A 21,948-nucleotide genomic window follows, 5' to 3' on the forward strand; every position below is an offset into this window, starting at 1 on the left:
ATGGTATTTGGACATGTTCGCTTTAATAATGCCATGGTATTTTTGACTGGAATTTGTATGGGGTTGAAATAATGTAAACATAATTATGTCAATAAACTACTTTAAACAGAAGCGTTTGTTACTGCGGGGCAGTCACGTGCTCTTTAGTCTTTTTTTTTTACTTTATTAAATAATTTCAAATAACAAACAGGCAGTAACATATTATCATAACATAATAATAACATAAATAAGAGAAATTGAAAAGATATATTTATTAGATTTCACGTGATCTGTAGTATGTACGGACGCGCGCAGCGTCGCGCACTAGCGGCGCTACGGTCCATCGGCTCGTGACGTCACGTCACATAATTACCGGAAGGTCGTCCCGCTCGCTCGCGCCCCTCCTCCACTCGCTCACTCCCTGGCGAAGATGGCGGACGGCGAAACTAAACGGGCCGAACTCGCCGACGCCGCTGAGCTGGACGGGCCGGTTCTGAAGAGACCGAGGCTCCGGGACCCGCCCTGTGATTCGGAACACAGCGATGCTGGCGGAACCGAGCCGGTGGAGGCGGAACCGGCGCTGATGGACGAGTCCCGGCAGGCCTCAATCAACAACAACAACAACAAGCGCACTGAACACGGGATCACCGCCGAACCGGAACCCGAGCTCTCCGGTAAAACAGCATTACATTATTTATCAATTTATTCCATTTATTGGTTATTTTAAAAGTTTTTCTTAATCTCTCATGATAAGATAACAGACAGATTTACTGCATGTTCACACAGTTTTACCCTATTATTACGTTTTTATTGAATGATTATTTAATGTAATAGCAACTGAAGTGATTATTATTATTACTATTATTATAACTATATTTAGCTGTTTATATAATTTAATTAATTATTAGATTATTTTGATGTTATTATTGATATTTTCTATAATTTCATTGTTTATTTAAATATGATATTATTATTAATTGCTTACTATTTAAATGGAATTGTAACTATTATTATATTTATATAATCTCAATACTAAAGGGATATCATTTTATTGTTTTAATTAACTATTCACTCATTAAATATAATAAAACATTATATTTAATTATTTATATAATTTCAATAATTAGGCCTATTAGATATTGTTTTGTAATTATTTATTCTATTTATATAGTTAGATATTTTTTTATTCAATATCTTATTGTTATTATATATATATATATATATATATATATATATATATATATATATATATAATTTAAGTATTCAGTTAGTTAATTTTAATGTAAATATTATTTATCTGTCACTTTGACATGTCATGTCAACTCCATTTACATTTGATACTTTTTTTTGTACATTTATTTACATGTTTTATTAAAATATATCTGGACACTTTAATATAGCCTTCTCTTTTGGACTAATGTGTTATTCCTCATATAATTAGAGATGATTGTGTGGTTTGCACACAGTGTTAATTGACGAAGGTCTCCATCCCAATGGGTTTACGTCACCTGATCATCTTCGTGATGATGATGATGATGACTGCTCTTCTCACGCCAGCTCCAGTGATTGGACGCCTCAGCCACAGATTGGTAAATTTAGTTAGATTCATCCATTCGTTTTCTGAGTGCCTAAGGCATTTTGCAAGACGAAAATAAAGAAAGTTTATTCTGAGTCAAACATCTGACACTGAAGATTAATGTGACATTTATACATATTTATTTTGCAAATTGCACATTAATTTGCTCTAGAATTGAGTGTTTTGTGAATGAAATGAAAGCATGGTTTTCTTTCAGGATCGTATCGGTTCATTCAGCAGCACATCATGAGAGGAACTGACCCGAGGGCCATTTTGAAAGATTTGCTTCCGGAAACGGTGCTTCCACCGGATCTGGATGACATGACACTGTGGCAGATCATCATCAACATCTCAGAGCCGCCCAAAAGGAAAAAACACAAAGACATCAACACTTTAGAGGACGTCGTCCGACTCCTGAACGAGAGGAAGAAGGTTCTCGTGCTCACCGGCGCTGGGGTGTGTTTTTCTTTTCTTTTTTACTCTAAAACATAGAGATGCACCGAATGATCGCCTGGTGACCGGAATCGGCCGATTTTCACGTGATCGGCCATGACCGGCCGATCAGTCTGCCATATTCCGATTTATTTGCCGGTCAAATGCACTCGGGCGCCACATGATTAACATCGCGCAACATCAGCATCACACGTGCACACGGAACGCACATGTAGGAAACCTCGTGAATTACGGCCGTTTCGCACGCAAGCGTGAGCAGCGCGGGTTTTTTTTCTCCGGCGTGCATGTTAAAGGGTAACTAAACCCCTGGTCGAAGCCTGACTCCACCCACTGGCAATATTTGAAAAATGCAGGAAAAGTGGGCGGAGCCCAGCGGAGATAGAGGGGACGAACCGAGGGCGGGGCTGAGCGGGGGGGCGTGGCCCTGAGACCCGCAGTGACAGCTGCTGTCAAACTAGCTAAAATGGAGTGACGCAAGTAGCTTTGCAACAGAGCGGTCATTTGAAGTCGAGAACTTTTCTCCCCCACCTTCACCTGAAGTGGAGGAGGGTGAATTGTCTGTGGACACCAGCTCAAACTGCGGTCTTAACTCCCGCATCGCGATCGGCATCCGATTATTCTTATATTCAGTCATTTTGAGGTAATTTTTCCAGGATTATTATTACTATTACGTTCAGTATATTTTGCTGCTATGTGAAAAAAATAATCAGCAAATCGCGCCGGCGCGTTTGTCGACACCAGAGGATTAACTTTAGCCTAATAAGAAGGAACATAAATTGTGATTAAAAATATATGCTCACTCACATCATGACGCCGCTGCGGTGGTGGAGTTCATGCAGGTGTGAAGAGCAGTGTTTGGCAGCGCGAGCTGTGTGGAGAAGCCCATTTCCACCTCCATTGCGTTGGAGAAGCAATCCCACGTAAAATGCAGGTTGCACACTGGAGCGATAGGCGAGATTAACTACCTAGGCTACACGAAATAATCTAAATAACTATATAAATGCTATGCTAACTAGATGCTAATATATACAGGATCTATCCTGATCGTTTTCAATACTTGTAATTCCAACACCTGACTCACTACAGTAGTTTTGATATAACCAGATGCTTTTATACCAGGGGCTGCCAAGGGCGTGGTGAGCTCGCACCAAGGGCGTGACAGAGTGACGACAGAGAGTATTCTACTAATAATTAATAATACAGATAATTAACTAAAAAAAGTTGTTTTAGTGTTTAGTTACCCTTTAATCAATGAGTGCATTCACACCGAGAGCAGGAGCAGCGCGTGAGCGTCGAGCAGGAGCAGCGCGTGTTAGCAGTGAAGCGGGGTTTCGGCGCAGGGTCTATTTTTGCTGCACTTCTCGCGCTCAATCAAAGTGATTGTTTAGCCTGGCTGGACATGTGGCAGACGAGAGAACAACTGTTTGCGAAATAAAACTTGCCATTGATGTACAAGTGATTGCAATAGACGTGTGTGTGTGTGTGTGGAGAAACATCTTTATACTGCAAGGCTATATTTATTTTATTTGTATTTGCTATTTATATATTATTTTATTGCCATTACCTGTTTTCATACAGAAGTTTAGTTTCCTAAATAAGTAAATATATATCACTTTTATTTTTTTAGTTGAATATATGGAAATGAAAATTGTTCTTCCATACCATAACACTGCACTTAGATGTGTGTGAATTTCCCACAGCAGGAGTAATAATTGATATAGTTCTATTTTATTTAATTTGCTCAAAAAATGTTCTATGTAAAATGTTCTATTAAAGAAAAGATAGAAAATACATATTTGTGTTTGCTGTAAAGTGGTTAGAAAAAATGAAATCGGTATCGGCAGGCCAAACTCGTGAAAAATCGGAATCGGCATAGAAAATTGTAATCGGTGCATCTCTACTAAAACGCTTTTCTGTATTTGAATATATTGAATAAGTGTTCCTCTTGTGCCCACAGGTGTCCGTTTCCTGCGGGATTCCTGACTTTCGCTCTAGAGATGGAATATACGCTAGACTTGCTGTGGATTTTCCTGATCTTCCTGATCCTCAAGCCATGTTTGACATAGACTACTTTAGAAGAGATCCCAGGCCTTTTTTCAAATTTGCCAAGGTTTGATGCGCTGTGTTCTCATTTGCATTTCTGCCAATAATGAAAAAACATGTATTTCAAATAAGACAAGACACTACAGGCAAAAAAATATATTTTTTCATTCAAAGGTGTATATATATATATTGTCTATTTTCCTTCCATAATATGTCTTCTTTCAGACTATTGGAAAAGAAAACATCCAAAATACACATTTAATCTATTTTTATTTATATCTGTTGCACATATCTCTAATATGTCAACAGAATGAACTTGGAAATCTGAACACTGGATAAAGGCAGGTTCAAAATTCATTCTGGAAATGTATGCAATTGAGTAATTACACAATGCCTCATTTACATTTTTAAACATAACAGTTCAGAAAACTTGTAATGCAACAACTGTAGGACTCACTGCAACCCGGCAAAATAAAAGTTCGGTTTAACTTGAAGAAATTGTGACAGAAAAATGTGTTACTGTTGTACAGTAGAATTTAACTACACCTCAATGTAATAATAATAGTAACACATAATAATAATAATAATAATAATAATAATAAATTATTACTAGAAATAGATTTTAGATTTTCTTTCACAGAAATAGATTTTTTTTTAAATATAAATTTATAAATTGTTGTTTATATGAGTTCAGTTGATTAGGAATAATTTTTGATTATTACAATTTTATTTAACCATTAAAATGGTAAACCTAATTTATTTTAAAAATGGAATGGGGGGAGGGGCCCTAAACACATAATTTTTGTTAAACTTTTAATAAATTGTTGTAAAATTGTATAAGTTTCTTTATTTCAATTAATTAGGCATGATCTTCTGGATTCTGTTATTTTTCCGTTTCGATTTTTTTGCACTTCATTGCAATGGTTAAATAACATTTTTGTAATCAAAAATGTTATTTAACCATTACAATGAAGTGCAAAAAAATCAAAACGGAAGAAGAACAGAATCCAGAAAAACTAAAATGGAAAAAACAGAATTCGGAAAAAAATAAAACAATTACATAGGGCCCTAAACATGCAATTTATGTTAAACTTTTAATACATTGTTGTCAAATTGTATAAGTTTCGTGATTTCAATTAGTTAGACATGCTTTTTGATTACTAAAATGTTATTTAACCATTAAATTGGAGTGCAAAAAAAAATTGAAACGGAAAAAGAACAGAATCCAAAAAAACTAAAACGGAAAATATGGAATTTTGAAGAAGAAAAAAAACGTAATTTTGTAAAATATAAAACTGATTTCATAGTGCCCTACTACTGTGATTTAATCCCCTGTGGAAGCATAGTGATATCTACCCTATTATTATTCACCTGTGATGTCTTGCCATGAAGGTAAATAACAATATGCCCTGTTTCATTATACTGTAGGAAATCTACCCAGGACAGTTCCAGCCGTCTCCATGTCACAGGTTCATATCAATGCTGGATAAGAAGGGAAGGTTACTGAGGAACTACACTCAGAACATCGACACCCTGGAGCAGGTCGCCGGGATACAGAAGATCATTCAGTGTCATGGTATATCTGCTGTCATAATACCTTATACATCTTTCTGTCCTTATCTAGTCTATTCATTTATCTTTTGTCTTTTACTGTTTGTTTTAGGTTCTTTTGCGACTGCTTCCTGTCTTGTCTGTAAACATAAGGTTGATTGTGAGGCCGTACGGGAGGATATATTCAACCAGGTACATTTGTGTGTGCAAATATAAAGTGCCCCTATTATGCTACTTTAAAGGCTCCTAATTTTGGTTTTAGAGTCTCCTTCAATAGGTAAATAACATACAATTTTCTCATAATATACTAGGGGTGTAACGATACATGTATTCGGATTGAACCGTTCAGTACGAGGCTTTCGGTTCGCTACGCATTGCAAACCGAACGATTCGTTGGACCATTTTTCCTGCCGACCAAAATCCACGCTGGCGTTGCCCAAAATCAAATGGCAAACGTAATGAAAGCAGAACGAAACTGCGCTACTCATTATTTTGTGTTTCACGGGCCGTTTATCAGTTTGGACCATCAACATCAGTGCAGCGCGAGCCGATCTTGATCAAGCGACACTGTTATACAGCGCTGAGAGATCCAGTAAACAAAGCATTTGAATTCTCCACTGAAGTAATAACATCGCTGCGAGATCTAGTGAAAGCATTCAAATCTCTCCTTTATAAACGGATCAACAGCGCTGACGTGGAAACCAGGAGAAACATTGTTCCATGAATGAACTAGTTATAGACTTTAACCAAATCTGAACTGGATGCTACAAAGCTGTCATAGAATTGAACGATACCGGTTCCAATTCAAAAGCGGTTAAGGGAACTAAATAGTAGTTTCTAGTTTTTAATATCTCTATAGCCTAAACTAAAACGGCGTGTTGAATAATGTACAACAAAATAATGCTTATGGTTTGGTTTATAATTAAACGATTTCGTCATAGAGAATGACGCTGTCAAATAGGCTATTTATTTACCCCAATAACTTTTGGGGATAACTCCCGTTTTCATACAGCACAATTTTACAACACCAGTAACAACAGCCCATGTTCCTCATGAAATGATTAACAAATTCATTGAAAAAGCCAAAACACAATGAACAGCGAGTAGGTGAAAGGGACAACACATTAGTCAAGAGAGAATATTATAGTAACAGAAGATCATCACAAAATGAACAGTAATTAAATTGGCGATGGTAAGTAGATCACATCATTTCTGACTGCATTAACTTACACACAACAAATCAAACATTGTGCAAGTAAAGTGCACACATTTACGTTACTACAAATAGAATGGCAATGGTAAGTATATTAGCTGTCCTAACGTTATATGTTTTAGTCTTTAGTTTTATTATAATTTAATTCATCTTGACTGATAAAAACTTTGTACAACATGTTACATTTGATACAGAAAGAGAGAGTTAATGTACAGATGACTTGGCTTTAAAACTTTTCTGTAGCGCTTCTGTTTGGGCTGTGAGAGTTGTCGATTTTGGGTCAGTAATATATGATGGATTCTGACTCTATTGAATAGTTTCACCATGTATACAAGAGTGTTTTTGCACTTTTCCTTGTCACACACAACTTCCCTGCACTCACTGTTGTACATCCATGCCGCTATTTACGTATGGAGACGTACGTACACTGCTCACTTTAACGTTAATAAAAACCTTTTCTACTTTACCTCTCTGGATCTTTGGGGAATCTATGAAATGCTAGTTGATTGGTTGTACACTGCTAGTTGTTGCAGTTGATAGCAGAACACTGTTTTCTTTGTTCCCAATTATTTCCAGACATTATGCTGTACAGTTGTGCATAGCGGTAAAACCGTTGGTTCAGTCCAAAATGGCGTCAGCACGACAGCAGCGCCATCTAGCGATTGTTACCAAAACTACAACGGAGTTTCGCGTCTTGTTACTTCTATGCTCTTTGCATTAACTCCACAGATCAGCAACATTGATCCTTGGATTTACTGTAGTAACACTCACTGTAACCATGGAAGTTTGGCAGAAATACATCACGCATCTTTTTCCAGCACTTCAAAACTCAAATATTATCATATTTAAATGTTATTTTTAATGTGATGACCAAAACATTATTTGTTCATCCTTCAAAGATTACGCCCATTTATAAAACTAAAAGTTCCAAGATGTAAGAAAACTCACACTTATTTAAAAAAAAAATTCTTTTAATAAATAGGACATTTCTCTGGCATTTTTTTTTTTTTGCTGTATCGAAAACGTACTGAACCGTGACATCACTGTCGTATCGAACCGACCCGTGAATTTTGTGAACCGTTACACCCGGATAATATACATTGCAGCATCAGCTATTGTCTCAGAGTCTGAAACAGTTTGTTCAAAGATTCAATTTCTCTAAGCCCCTCCTTTCCGCGAGCTACTCTGCTCTGATTGGTCAGACGGCCCAGTCTGTTGTGATTGATCGACCGCTTACAGCGCATGTCGGAAACCAAACAGCCATTAGCATATCTGAATTTCAGCTCTTCCTCAGCACTTAATACACAGTGATACAAACTTTTGATTCCTCATCTTTTGAAGTGCATGCAAATAGGATTAACAGCACTGAAAAAATCATGTTCTCAACATGAAGAACACAAACTAAACTCTTCCAGTCTCAGCTACAGTGTTTAAGAGGGCGGAGCAAAGCAGACACTATTCACAGGCAGCCAATGAAGACCATAGGCTGGCATTATGCAAATTTGTTACATTGTTACATGTATAAAATGGGAAGTGAGACTGGAATTACTGACGACTTAAGAATCGGTTCTTTCTTTTTTGAGACAATGACAACTTTATTTGTCGTGCACTTTGACCTTTACAACTTTTCAGACCTTTTACATTCACAAACGGCTATATTCAGCTATATAAACAGGGAATATTGGAGAAAGCACTTTAAAATGTGTTGTTCTGTTGCAGGTTGTTCCTCACTGTCCGAGGTGTCCGTCAGATATCCCGTATGCCATCATGAAACCAGACATCGTCTTCTTTGGCGAGAATCTTCCAGAATTTTTCCACAGAGCCATGAAGCAGGATAAAGATGAGGTGGACCTTCTCATTGTGATCGGCTCCTCGCTGAAAGTGCGGCCAGTGGCTCTTATACCCAGTACGTCCATCTCTTGATTTTCTTTAGCCCTATTCGGACGGTAATTGTTTCTCATGTGAACGTCTGTAAAATAAATTATCATGGCTCCGAAGTGATAAAACTCGATTTATTGGCGGTGGAGGAGCGAGTTTTGTAATCCTACGAACAGTGGTCAGTCACATGATTGTCTGCTGTAAATAATATCTCATATGCTTGGAATAATACAAATAAATCTGTATTTAATTTAATAATAGGAAAATATATATATTTTTTATTATTTAAATCAAATTTTTATAAATAGGAAGCTAAATGCACATACGCTATATTTGAAATGGTTTTCTGTCTTGCATTTTTATCTCAAAACGATGTCATTTTAAAAATATGGAAATTTGCGGAAAACGAGTTAATGCAGCGTCTTATTTACATGAGATAAAAATAAAGCTGCCTGGTTTGTATTTTTAATGTTGTGCATAATACCCTACATATTTTAAAATTGTATTGCATATATTACTGCTGCCACAATAACGGCCCATTTCAAATATTTACATGCTTTTTTCTCTTCTGTTTGTTCGCTGAGGTGGAGTTGTGATGAAATATTGTGCTTGTAAATACTTTCCAGCATGTCAGTAATTAAAGGTCACGTCTTTAAAATGCATGCAAATTACAGTGAAGCGCAACAGTTTTCGTAAGGAAAATAAGTGACATTAACATAATACTAACAATATCAAAATTCAAAATAAATTATACAGTACTAAAATTAAAATTATAGTGTTTTCCTTGAGATTTAAAACAGATAAAAAACAAACTAAAACTAATTTGCATATTAACGATGCAAAGTGACATTGTGCATTAATTTCCCCCCAGTCTCTGAGTTGTGGTTACTGTATTGTCATAGTATTACCATGATTTTCCCTTTCATAAAACGAAATGTTTTCTAAATCCGCAGGCTCTATACCTCATGACGTGCCTCAAGTCCTGATAAACCGCGAGCCGTTGCCGCACCTGAACTTCGACGTGGAGCTGCTGGGAGACTGTGACGTGATTGTGAACGAACTCTGCCATCGTCTGGGTGGCGACTTTGAACATCTGTGCTACGACTCGTCACGTCTGAGCGAGATCACGGAGAAACCAGCCGCCCCGTTACACGCTGAGAGCGCGTCCTCAGACACCGATCACACTCAGCCCGTCACACACACCGAGCACGCTCAGCCCGTCACACACACTGATTGTCAAACTTCACTGTCTCCCAAACAATCCCCTGAAATGGCATCTTCTCCAGGAGCCAGACGAACAAGCCCTCGTTCAGAGCCGTTACCGGACGAGTTGGACTCCGACCCAAAAGCTTGTTCTCCAACGCCGGCGAGTCCGTGTAGGAAAGCAGAAGCACTGGACGCTACTGACGACACGCAGATCGAAGAAACAGACGATCGCCAACGCGTCGAAGTGCAGAGACGCTGCTGGAGGAGCCGAATCTGCCAGAGTCCAATCAGCAAACGACTCGGAGGTAAAAAAAAAATTAAACATTTTTAAAATGTTCCTGGTATCATGAACGATTTATTGGTGCAAATTACACAAGTCTTTAAAACCTTTTATCTAATTTTTATTTACTAGATAATTTTAACTCTAGAGAGAGAGTGAGAGATACTTTTGTATAAATTTATTTTTATTATAAATGTTATATTCTTTTATTCATTTATTAGATTTATACTATGCTTTTTATTGTGAACATCGATTTTATATGAGTTTTGTATGACTTGGAGGTAAAAAAAAAAATTATACATTTTTAAAATGTTCCTGCTATTATGAACGATATTTTGGTGCAAATTACAAAAATCTTTAAAACCTTTTATCTAATTTTTATTTACTAGATAATTTTAACTCTAGAGAGAGAGTGAGAGATACTTTTGTATAAATTTATTTTTATTATAAATGTTATATTATTTTATGCATTTATTAGATTTATACTATGCTTTTTATTATAAACATCGTTTTTATATTAGTTTTGTAAGACTTGGAGGTAAAAAAAAAAATCATAATTTTTTTTTAAATGTTCCTCTTATTATGAATGATTTATTGGTGCAAATTACTCAAAAAATTCTTTAAAACCTTTTATCAAAAATAATAAGGTAATTTTTATTTACTATAATTTTAACTCTAGAGAGAGAGTGAGTGCGGAAGAGGATTAGGGCCAAGCAATAATAAAAAAATAAAACCATCTCGAAATTAAAGTCTTTATAATGCGAAATTAAACTCTTTAATTAAAATTTCCAGAGAAAAAATTTGAAATTCAATCTTGAGAATAAACTCATTAAATATAGAGAATAAAGTTGTTGTGTTTCGAGAAAAAACAGGTTCAATTTTAAAAAGAAGTTGAAATTCAATCTTGAGAATAAACTCATTAAATATCGAAAATAAAGTTGTTGTGTTTCGAGAAAAAACTCTTTAAATTTAAAAAAGAAGTCGAAATACAATCTTGAGAATAAACGCAATACATTTCGAGAATAAAGTCGTTGTCATTTCACTGTCATGTCACTGATTGTCATTTCACGTTGGACAAAAGCGAGTACATCGCGCAAATTGGACTGATTTTTTCTTCTAAAAAGAGCTAGCCGCTTGCAAATTCCCTTTAAAGTTCGTTTGCTAATTATTATTCTGTCATAATTAGCTAAAGTTGATAGTATTTCTTTGTTACTGAAAGAAAGTCTAAAATAAAGCTTGAGTAAGTGATCCAACTCTGCCGTGTAGGCTATGCAATGAATCGAATGCGTTATTCTCTACATTTCATTTAGACTTTTTTTCTTGATATTTAATGAGTTTATTCTCAAGATTGTATTTCGAGTTTTTTTCTCGAAATTTAACGAGTTTAATTTCGCATTATAATGACTTGAATCTCGAGATGGTTTTATTTTTTTATAATTGCTTGGCCCTAATCCTCTTCCGTAAGTGAGAGATACATTTATATAAATTTATTTTATTATAAATGTTATATTATTTTTTTATTTATTAGATTTATATTATGCTTTTTATTATAAACATCGTTTTTATAAAAGTTTTGTATTCATCATCATCAAAGCTTTATTAAGGACACACATGGTCCAAAAAGACAAAGACAAATGCACAAAACAATATAAAAGAAATATATTCATTATATTAATATTATTTTATTAATATATTATTTTGTATATATTTGTATTGTATACAGTATATTTTTAATGTATATACAAAGATATCATTGTTTTTATTAATTTTATTTGTCATATTATTTTTGTATGTTTTATATTTATATTGTTTATATTCTCATATATATATAATGTTTGGGGTGGATGTTAGGGATGAATGGATGATATATGGATGGATTTAACGTGAGCCTGGCACTGTGTTTTGAATCTAAGATTTTTCATCTATCATAAAGTAATTGTTCATGTAAAAGATGCTTAAAACCAAAGCATTCAGATATAAATTATTGTAAAGTTTTAGTTATGTTTCTTTGAAGCTCATTGCACACATGATATAATTGGTTCTGGTTCTGTTTTGCAGCCTCACAGTATTTATTTCAAGCGCCGAACCGCTACATTTTCCACGGAGCCGAGGTTTACTCCAGTTCAGAAGACGAGACGTCCAGTTCCTGCGACAGCGACGGCTCTCGCTTCAGCGCGGACGCTTTCGACAACGAAGACAGTGAGGAAGAGGAGGAAGAGGCTTCACCAGAGACAGTACAAGACAGTGAACACACACGCCTTCAGACAGACTGCACAGCAAACACACACCTCCTCTAAAACACCACACCAGCTGGATTTCATGTCCTCAAGTCTCTTTTATATATTTTTGTATTTCCCTCCCTCTCCTGTTATGTCTTCTAATGCATGCAACATCTCTCTTGTTTGGCTTATAAACCGATCTTTTGTTTGTATTTTTGCATTTCTAGATGTAAAATATACGTTTGGTTCCGGTGAATGTTTCTGCCTGAGAACACAGTTGAGTTGAACTTGCCATGTAATTGTTTGGGATAAAAAAAAAAAGGGAATGATTTTCAAACCAAAGATCACTTTATCTGTATAGTTTGCATTTCTTTTTGCTTAGTTTGCTGAATTTACAAGTTCCTTGTTGGATCTAAGCACTGTTCATGTGGCATTTCCAGGCATTTGCCAGCTACTGTTGAAGACTTTTATACACAGTAAAGTTCAGTAGTCATCAAACAGATGTTTGGCATTAGTTTTCAGTTCCTGAACGTATAGAAATAAATTATTTACATGCTTTCACTATTCTTGGAATTCCTGTCCTCGAGCACTTCATAAACAGGTTTAACAAAAACTGATTGACTAAAGTGCCCTTGCTCTCGATAACTGGGCATTAAAATCTTTATGAAGTTATGATATCAACATGACTTCATGATTCCTTCATGCAGTTTTGTTGTATTTTTTATTCTCACATCTTTAATGTTCAAAAAAAGACTATTTTCATGCCACGGATTTTGTTTACGTAAATGCAGATTGGCAATTCTGCAAAAAAACTAAATTGTCACCAAATTTGTACAGACAATACAGACTTTACAAATGTAGCCTTTTTGACTTTTTTTGTTTGTTTTTTTACTTGCTTGTGAAATACTGTACATGATGCATGTAAGTTTTCATTAAGAATAGTAGAGAAGTATTTTGCTCGTTTATAAAATATTAAAAAGTATCTGCAAGATGATCAATCGCAGCTGTGTTTAAGGAGATTGACATGTAGGATTGACCATTGTTGCATTCCTGAACTATTTCATACAGTTGCATTTTTTAAAAATATGCAGTGTATTCTACATTAACTCTAGTAAAACAGAATTTTTTATGCGTGTTATCTCTATGTAGTTTATTAATGAAAATTAATTGATGGTTTCAAGGTAAATATTTTCAAAGATGTAACAGACAGCTAAAAGTCTTAAACAACATTTTGATTGAAGTGGTGAAGAACTTGGAGGCAACTAGCAATAATTGAGTGCAGTTACTAGGTAAATAACAATCCTTGATCAAATAACTGACTTTGCAGCTTTGTTTTGACAGAAAACCAGCTATTTGAATATATCGTTTTAGATTAAATATGACCAGTTTTATATATATTTATGTTCCAGGTAAAGTAAATAAAATATAAAGCAAGTGGAATGTTTATAAATAGCTTAAGAGCACCACCCAAATTTGATAATGCAGGTATGTCGAATCATGTATATCATTTATTAAATTAAAGTCAGAAAAGTGTTAGTAGAGAGCACAATATGTCAAATGTTTATGTTTAAAGAATAGCGAGAATTTTTTACTGTGGTATTATGCTACACAATCAATCGATATTTCCTTAAATATTTTAAATAAAAATAGATATTTTATCTATAGACCGTGGACTCTTATTTTGACATAACTGTTGTTTTGACGCATCCGCCGTATAACGGAAGTCCGTGTCGCATCTCGCCTCAGATTGACAACAAAATAAACAGGAGCGAAACTGAAGTAAATATGCGTGGATCATCGATCAGCTGAAGGAGATTTGATCTGACATGGACTGTTAGAGTTGTGTCAGTGATGGAGGAGATGGAGGAGGAGCCGCTGGGCGGGATTGAGGATGATAATCATAACTGTGGCGGTGAGGGAGTGTGTGTGAGTGTGTGTTCACCTGCGCAGGTGTGTGTGGATGATGACTCCAGTAGTGAGTCCGATAGTTCGGGCACCTCTGCGACTCACGGCTCCGCGCTGCTCCTGAACTCCGCGGCCTCCAAGTTCCGTGAGTTACAACTCTTGAGTCCCAATAACTGACTGACTTTACAATACCGTGTCTGATGATATATACCATGCTACTAAAATTCATGTTGCATGGTATTTATTTCAAGATACTGGCAAGAACATGTCCCAAACCCGTAACTTTAGCCATAAATACATCAAAGAAGAAAGAAAGAATTAATATAAACATCTTAAAATTATTTGATATTCTATTCATCAAACAATTAAAATGGACAATCTTTATATATATATATATATATATAGTATTATTATTATTATTTTTTATCATGTTATTGCCTTGTTTCCATGTCTAAAAAAAATATTGCTATGTCCAAAAACATGGCATCAGAAGTATTACTATAGTAGCATATTACCTCATGATAATACCATCGCACTGAATACTGTATTATTTAAGCACCATGGGTCGGTACTGCCGAATACTTATATTTGTGTGAGGTAGAGAAGAGTAGTTTATTAAACGTAGTTTATTATCATGTGTGAGTTGCTCCTGTAGGTTTGACCCTGTGTTCATGTGTGTAGTCCTGAACGCGATGACAGCAGAAGATTACAGGACCGTTTACTGGCCAAAACTAGAGAGAGCCATTGAGCATCTGCTCACTCAAAGCCCACTGGAGCACATCTCCATCTCATACGAACAGATCTACAGGTCACTGCTCCTTCCAGTTCAAGCAATCGAACATGTGCTCGGGTTTGTTTTTTAGTTCATGCATATTTCTGCTTTCTCCTCATCCAGTCACGTTTATAAGTGCGTGTGCCAACAGCACTCAGAGCTGCTCTACAATGACCTGATGTGGAAGATCACGTCTCATCTAGAACAAATGTCTTCTGAGCTTCAGGTCAGTGCATCCACACATCTAAACCTGTTAGAAACTATTAAAGTCCATCTTTAAAACACATACTGCGACGCTGAAATCATTCTTTTACATTCAAATGAAGTGTTTGTGATTTTTTTTACATTGATTTACATGGCAAGATATGATTTTTAGGTTAAAGAAGCAAAGTACTACATGCATATATATGCATAATACATAATTATAATTTTTTTAAAGGTCTTTTTTTTTTACTAACACATTTCAAATGACTTTTTATACATGACAAAATACAGTTTAAAATAAAAGAAGCTAAATAATATGTGCATAAATAAATTGTTTAAAGACTATTTGTATTGCATTTCAAATAACACATTTTTATACATGGCACAATATATATTTTAGATATAAGAAGCAAAATAATACATGCATAAATATATTTGTAAAGATTTTTTTTGCTTTTAAAATAATATTTTTTTTTATACATGGCACAATATGATTTTAAGATTTTTAAAGAACCAAAATAATGCATGCATAAATATAATTTTTAAAGTCATTTTTAATTACATTTTAATATAACAAATTTGTATACATGGCAAAATGTAATTTTTAGGGCTGGGAAAAGATTAATCGCGATTAATCGCATCCAAAATAAAAGTTTGTGTTTACATAATATATGTGTGTGCACTGTGTATAATTATTTTGTATATATATAAATACACACACATGCATGTATATATTTAAGAAATATTTGCATGTATATACTGTATATATTTATTTATAATTAATTTTATATATAAATATAAATTTTTTATATATAAATAACATTTTTTTCTTATATGTATACATGCATGTGTGTATTTATATATACAAAATAATTATACACAGTGCACACACATATATTATGTAAACACAAACTTTTATTTTGGATGCGATTAATCGCGATTAATCTTTTTCCAGCCCTAGTAATTTTAAATAAAAGCAGCAAAATAATACATGCATGAATAACTATTTTAAAATTAGTTTTTATTAACACATTTAAAATTACATTATTTTATTAAGACTTTTAATTTATTTTTTTTGTTTTTAGAAAAATAAAAATACATGCTTAAATTAAATGATGTGTAATTATAAATGTCTCCATAAAAAATACTTTTTATTTATTTTCTATTTTATTAATATTTTTAATACATTTGTAATTCAGTTTTTTTTTGTAATAATTTTTTTTATAATAAATACAAAATGCATTTATAATGTTAATAAAATTTCTTTTTTCATTTAAACGTATAAAGTTTTCATTTTATTAATTCTATTAATATTTCCATACTTTTTTATGTAGAATTTGTATTTTTGGAGTGCAGGGCCTGAAAAGGGCCAGTAGTCGTAATGAAACTCTGATCAGAGAATGCTAATAAAACTGCTGTTCATCTCTTCTCTTGTAAAGGCCAGTCCTCCAGAACATTTGATTGAAAACTTCAACGTGGCTCTGACTCAGTACACCGCCGCCCTTCACTGCATCGTTCCCGTCTTCATCTATATGGTAACATCGATTTTGGATTCGATCTTATCACATCATTTGAATTCTCTATTAATGCATCTGCCTTTGAACATAACTTTGTTAAAGAACAAGTTCTACATTGAAACGAAGCTGAACCGAGATCTGCGGGACGATCTCATGAAGCTTTTCTCAGATCATGTGGCAGAGAAGCATGTCAGCGTGTTACTGCGTGAGTGTGTTCCTCAAGATTTGTTGCGTCAGAGTTATTTATATTACTGGACAATGATTTTGTGGAGTGTAAAGAAGAAATGCAATTTTATCACATTCTCATTGGAACTTTGCAAATACGCTGCCGTTCAAAAGTTTTGGATCGGTAAGATTTTTAACGTTTTTAAAAGAAGTCTCTTCTGCTCACCAAGGCTGCATTTATTTGATATAAAATACAAAAAAAAAAACTGAAATATTGTGAAAAATTATTACAATTCTATGTGAATATATAGTAAAGTGTAATTTATTCCTGTGATCAAAGCTGAATTTTCAGCATCATTACTCCAGTCTTCAGTGTCACATGATCCTTCAGAAATCACTATAATATGATGATCTGATGCTCAAGAAACATTTATGATTATTATCAATGTTGAAAACAGTTATTTACATTTTTATATCAGGATTATTTGACAAATAGAAAGTTAAAAAGAACAGCATTTATATGAAATAGAAAAATTTTGTAACATTAAACACTGCCGTTCAAATGTTTGGGGTCAGTATGATTTTTTATTTTATTTATTTTTTTTTGGGGGGGGGGGGGGGTAAAAGAAATCAATTTAATTCATCCTTGATGAATAAAAGTATTGATCAAAAGTTACAGTAAAGAAATTTATAATGTTACAAAAGATTCTATTTCAGATAAATGCTGTTCTTTTGAACTTTCTATTCATTAAATAATCCTGAAAAAACATCGTACACAACTGTTTTCAACACTGATAATAATCATAAATGTTTCTTGAGCATCAAATCATCATATTATAGTGATTTCTGAAGGATCATGTGACACTGAAGACTGGAGTAATGATGCTGAAAATTCAGCTTTGATCACAGGAATAAATAACATTTTGAAATATATTAAAATAGAAAACGGTTATTTTAATTTGTCATAATATTTAACAATAATACTGTTTTTTTGTATTTTAAATCAAATAAATGCAGCCTTGGTGAGCAGAAGAGACAGAAGGAAAATCTTTTCAACCAATAACAGCTTTTGAACGGCAGTGTACATTAATTAAAGTGTTTAATTTTTTCTCTCAGCTCTTCTTAAAAAGGCTCATTCCATGCCATTTCTAGTCAAACCATCGACTATGGAGAGTGTTGTGAAAGGCCTTTACACCCTCCGGCCAGGTACGATTTGTTTGACTGCTTTAGTAATACACACTACACCACTGTTTCTCACGTGAACGAGCATCGCATTGCCTAAGATTTCAGGCATTTGTCAGCGATCTCCACAAAACTGTCGGCGAGTGAAAATGGGGGCTAAAATCATGTGATTAGAGACCGTTATACCTGGACAGAAGCAATGCGTCCTGAACTGAGCTTCAGTGGTTGTGTTTTGTGTCAGTGACGTTTGTGTTTCATGCAATATCATGTGGGTAACGAGCGCAATACCACGTTTCTTATTTAGAGTATGATTTCATTAAAGAGAAAAAAATTCTGTATTAACAAAAAACCTATTAAAGGTGTAGTTCAACCAAAAATCCTGGTCAACATTTGAAGTGGATCAAAAACATTTCATCAAAGTTATACATGAATTTTAAACAATACCCGTTCTTCTCTTAGGAAAACTTTGATGATTTTGAAACTTTTTTGATCCACTTCAAATGTTGACTACTGTATATTAATGCTTTTCTCATTTAACACAATAATGACTTTAAATTATCTTTTGCAGGTGATTTCTCTGCTAATTTGATGTGATTAATTACCACATTGTGTAATAAATTAGATAAAAAAGTTAATCGCTTGACAGCCTTTATATATATATATATATATATATATATATATGTGTGTGTGTATATGTATATATACTGTATATGTATGTGTGTGTGTGTGTGTGGATTCAGCATATATAATGTGCATTCAGAATGATTCAAACTGAACAGTTTTAATTCAGTGGAAAAAAAAAATACATATACAGTATACACGCACAGACATATATGTATATAAACACACACGTATATATACATTTGATTCTCACTGAATCAAAACACGGTTCAAAGTTTTAATCATTCTGAATGCACAATAATCACAAATTTGTTCACTTTGGAAACAATTCAAATGACATTCAAGCCAAAGATTTCGACCTCTTGCATATAATTTCTTTATAAAATGCAGGACAGTAGTATGACAGTGAAGATGTCATTATAGCCGTATGTTTTTCCGCACAGACTGGGTCCCTCTCGCTCCGGCGCTGTTTTCCAGATTCATTCCTCAGATCGCCCCTCCGGCTCTGGAGTCTCAGCTGGAGTATTACGCGGCTCAAGACCAGAAGCTGCAGATGGAGCTCTGTCAGAACGGCTTCTCCAGGTAACGCATCACCTCTGGTTATGTCTGCAAATTGTGCTAATAATATTATGGAAATAAAATAATGCAAAAAATAATGCAACAAAAAAGCTTGTTGAATTGCACTACTGGGGAAAAAAAAAATGCATTGCATTAATCGTGCTTGTATTTTAATGGATTGTATTTTAGGGCTTGCATTTTTAATGGACCGAATGTTGCCTGTTGAATATTATAGGTTGTATTTTTAAACGGAATTAATATTTTGGAAGTGAAATCTGAAAGGTGAATATGGATTATTGAATTTTTAATAATGAAGACGTTCAACGTGAAAATATTCACAGCTTAAATATACAACCATGTTTAATTTCAGCCCATTAAAAATGCAAGCCCTAAAAATGCAATGCACTAAAATGCAAGCACGGTTAATGCGATGCATATTTTTTCAAGCAGTGCAATTCAACAAGCTTTTTTGCTTCAAAAACGTATGGCATTTTATTACTTTCATATAATATGACTAGCTTGACCTGAGCCGTTGTTTTGCAGGGGCGATCAGTCTCGGAAGCGGGCGAGTGAAGAATCGTGACAGTGAAGTGGATTTTTACAGTACTTCAGTGAACTGAAAGACTCAAACGTGTCCGAACAGACTTTATCTGACGCAGAGACGCTTCATACAGTCCTTTGGGAATTCTCGGATATTTTGAGGATTCTCAAAAGCATTACAGAACTACACAAGCATGAGCAGCATCACTATGGCCTTGTTTTTTGTGTGTGTGGGTGCGTGTGAGTGCGTGCGTGTGTGTGTGCGCATGTGCGTGTGTGTGTGTGTGGAGACACTGTCCAGTTATACAGGAGCTGGATTTATGGAAATGCTCTTTTCTCTTGTTCTGGATTTGCTTCACAGAATTCATCATGTTTCCCGGTTGATTTGTCCAATCATGCAGGCTGTTTTCTCTTTCTACTTGTAAGTTATTTTTCCCTTGGTGAAATCATCCGGTTGTCTCAGAATGGATGGTTTTATGCGTGTTATAATGTGACCGCCGTTAGTCTGAAGAAACGTGATGTTGGATGTTTTGCCAAGTGATGACTGAAGGTATTCAGAATCCAGATTAATACCTACTTATTTTAAGATGCAAAGTTTTTATTTTATTTTAGGATCACTACTGTAGTTAACAGAGTTCTATTTGGTTTGACACACTTTTATTTGACGACCGTATTACCTAATAATGACGTGCCTTTGGCTATTTGCTTTTCTTTCTTTTAGACTTTTTAAGTGAAATGTGATATGTAAATCATCATTCTTTTAATGACAACTGCAGATTTTTCTTTTTGCATCAGTAGATAATCTAATAGTTATGGAAGCCCATTTCCGCCACATAAAAATAAATTATGCTGTGGTAATTATTACATAAAAAGTCAAAATTGGCATTCTAAGTCAAAATTCTGAGATAAAAATTCATAACTGAGATAAAAAGTCAAAATTGGCATTCTAAGTCAAAATTCTGAGATAAAAATTCATAACTGAGATAAAAGGTCAAAATTATGACTTAAAAAGTCAAAATTGTCATTCTTTGTCAAAATTAAGAGCTGAAGTCATAATTATGAAATAAATAGTCTTAAATCGAAATTGTCATACACAGTCAAAATTATGAGAAGTTATTATTGAGATAAAATGTTACTACATCATATTCAACTTTTAATCTCATCATTATTACTTTAATTTCATAACTTTGACTTTTCATTTCATAATTTTGAAGAAATGTGCTTCCATAAAAGTCACACATTTTAACCTGGAACCAGAATAGATGTGAAAAGCAGCCGATATAAAGGACTTCTGAAATCCAGGTGTAAAATAAAGGGCTGCTCGTAATTCATCTAGAATAAATACATGACACTGAAACTATTGTTCAGTTAAGTCAATAACAAACAGTATTAAATGATATAATGCTAAAAAGATCACTAGTTAAATATTTGAATATATATGAAGTATATTCAAGCATTATATAATATAATTAGTAGAAAATATTTTTTAAAGTGAGTAGCAAAACATATTGATCACAATATTCAGAGAGTTATGGGTAATTCCTGTTTTACTCATCTTAAAAACAGTTCAACTAAAGTCAACCCTGTAAAATAATCTTTTCAAAGATAATTTCATTACTAAACAATGTATGAAAAGAGTAAAACGGCAAGCGGAACACTTGAAAATAAACAGGTATCACCAAAAAGTTTGATCTGGTCTGTTTCTTTTATTTTATAGTTAGAATCTAAAAGCATGATTGTAATTGTGTTTTTCTCATTGCAATAATGAGAATTTGATGGTAAACACAGTAATGTCACAATGCAAAAGACTTTACCTAAACCCTTCAAATATAGTGTATTATAAAATATTTTAATGCATTAATAATGTCTTGTAATGCATCGTATGATCTCGTGAATAATTGTTATCTAATGTTTAGAAAGTAAGTGTAATGCATTAAAACTAGTGCTGGGCAACGATTAATCACATCCAAAATAAAAGTTTGTGTTTACATAATATTTTTTGTGTTTTCTGTGTATAATTTTATTGTATATATAAATATACACGCACGCATTTATATTTAAGAAAATGTTTTTATTTATATATAAA

The 21,948-nt window shown here is 34.0% G+C and overlaps 3 protein-coding genes across 6 annotated transcripts in view; all 3 read left to right on the forward strand.

Moving 5' to 3' along the window:
* Positions 1 to 352: 352 nt before the first annotated feature.
* On the forward strand, positions 353 to 13,392 carry sirt1 (sirtuin 1). Its single transcript, XM_077217379.1, has 9 exons — positions 353 to 653; positions 1,446 to 1,568; positions 1,773 to 2,011; positions 3,966 to 4,118; positions 5,480 to 5,627; positions 5,715 to 5,794; positions 8,535 to 8,721; positions 9,647 to 10,204; positions 12,238 to 13,392. Exons 1-9 carry the CDS (start codon positions 410 to 412, stop codon positions 12,474 to 12,476), a joined length of 1,971 nt encoding a protein of 656 aa, XP_077073494.1. The 5' UTR covers positions 353 to 409; the 3' UTR covers positions 12,477 to 13,392.
* Positions 13,393 to 14,096: 704 nt separating this feature from the next.
* Positions 14,097 to 21,547, forward strand: cacul1 (CDK2 associated cullin domain 1). The gene is made up of 8 exons (XM_077217415.1): positions 14,097 to 14,448; positions 14,985 to 15,111; positions 15,199 to 15,301; positions 16,719 to 16,814; positions 16,899 to 17,001; positions 18,078 to 18,167; positions 19,208 to 19,346; positions 19,866 to 21,547. The coding sequence occupies exons 1-8, from the start codon at positions 14,250 to 14,252 to the stop codon at positions 19,903 to 19,905; spliced, it is 897 nt and encodes a 298-aa protein (XP_077073530.1). The 5' UTR covers positions 14,097 to 14,249; the 3' UTR covers positions 19,906 to 21,547.
* Positions 20,291 to 21,948, forward strand: part of mypn (myopalladin) — a 48,479-nt gene continuing 46,821 nt past the window's right edge. For all 4 annotated transcript variants that reach the window (XM_077217355.1, XM_077217358.1, XM_077217356.1 and 1 more), the window contains exon 1: positions 20,291 to 20,412. The gene's annotated coding sequence lies outside the window, so the exon portion shown is untranslated. The remainder of the gene's footprint in view (positions 20,413 to 21,948) is intronic.

Source organism: Siphateles boraxobius, unplaced genomic scaffold (genome assembly GCF_051911475.1).
Source record: "Siphateles boraxobius isolate OS27281-9 unplaced genomic scaffold, OSU_SipBor_1 73, whole genome shotgun sequence".
NCBI classification, from domain to species: Eukaryota; Metazoa; Chordata; class Actinopteri; order Cypriniformes; family Leuciscidae; genus Siphateles; species Siphateles boraxobius.

Excerpts from the sequence above, each read along its gene's own strand:
- cacul1 (XM_077217415.1), top strand. The coding sequence starts at position 14,250 with ATGGAGGAGATGGAGGAGGAGCCGCTGGGCGGGATTGAGGATGATAAT. Across the intron at positions 15,302-16,718 it reads AAATGTCTTCTGAGCTTCAG|GCCAGTCCTCCAGAACATTT; the intron begins GTCAGTGCATCC and ends TCTCTTGTAAAG. Across the intron at positions 16,815-16,898 it reads TTCCCGTCTTCATCTATATG|AACAAGTTCTACATTGAAAC; the intron begins GTAACATCGATT and ends ACTTTGTTAAAG.
- sirt1 (XM_077217379.1), top strand. The coding sequence starts at position 410 with ATGGCGGACGGCGAAACTAAACGGGCCGAACTCGCCGACGCCGCTGAG. Across the intron at positions 4,119-5,479 it reads CTTTTTTCAAATTTGCCAAG|GAAATCTACCCAGGACAGTT; the intron begins GTTTGATGCGCT and ends ATTATACTGTAG. Across the intron at positions 5,795-8,534 it reads GGGAGGATATATTCAACCAG|GTTGTTCCTCACTGTCCGAG; the intron begins GTACATTTGTGT and ends GTTCTGTTGCAG.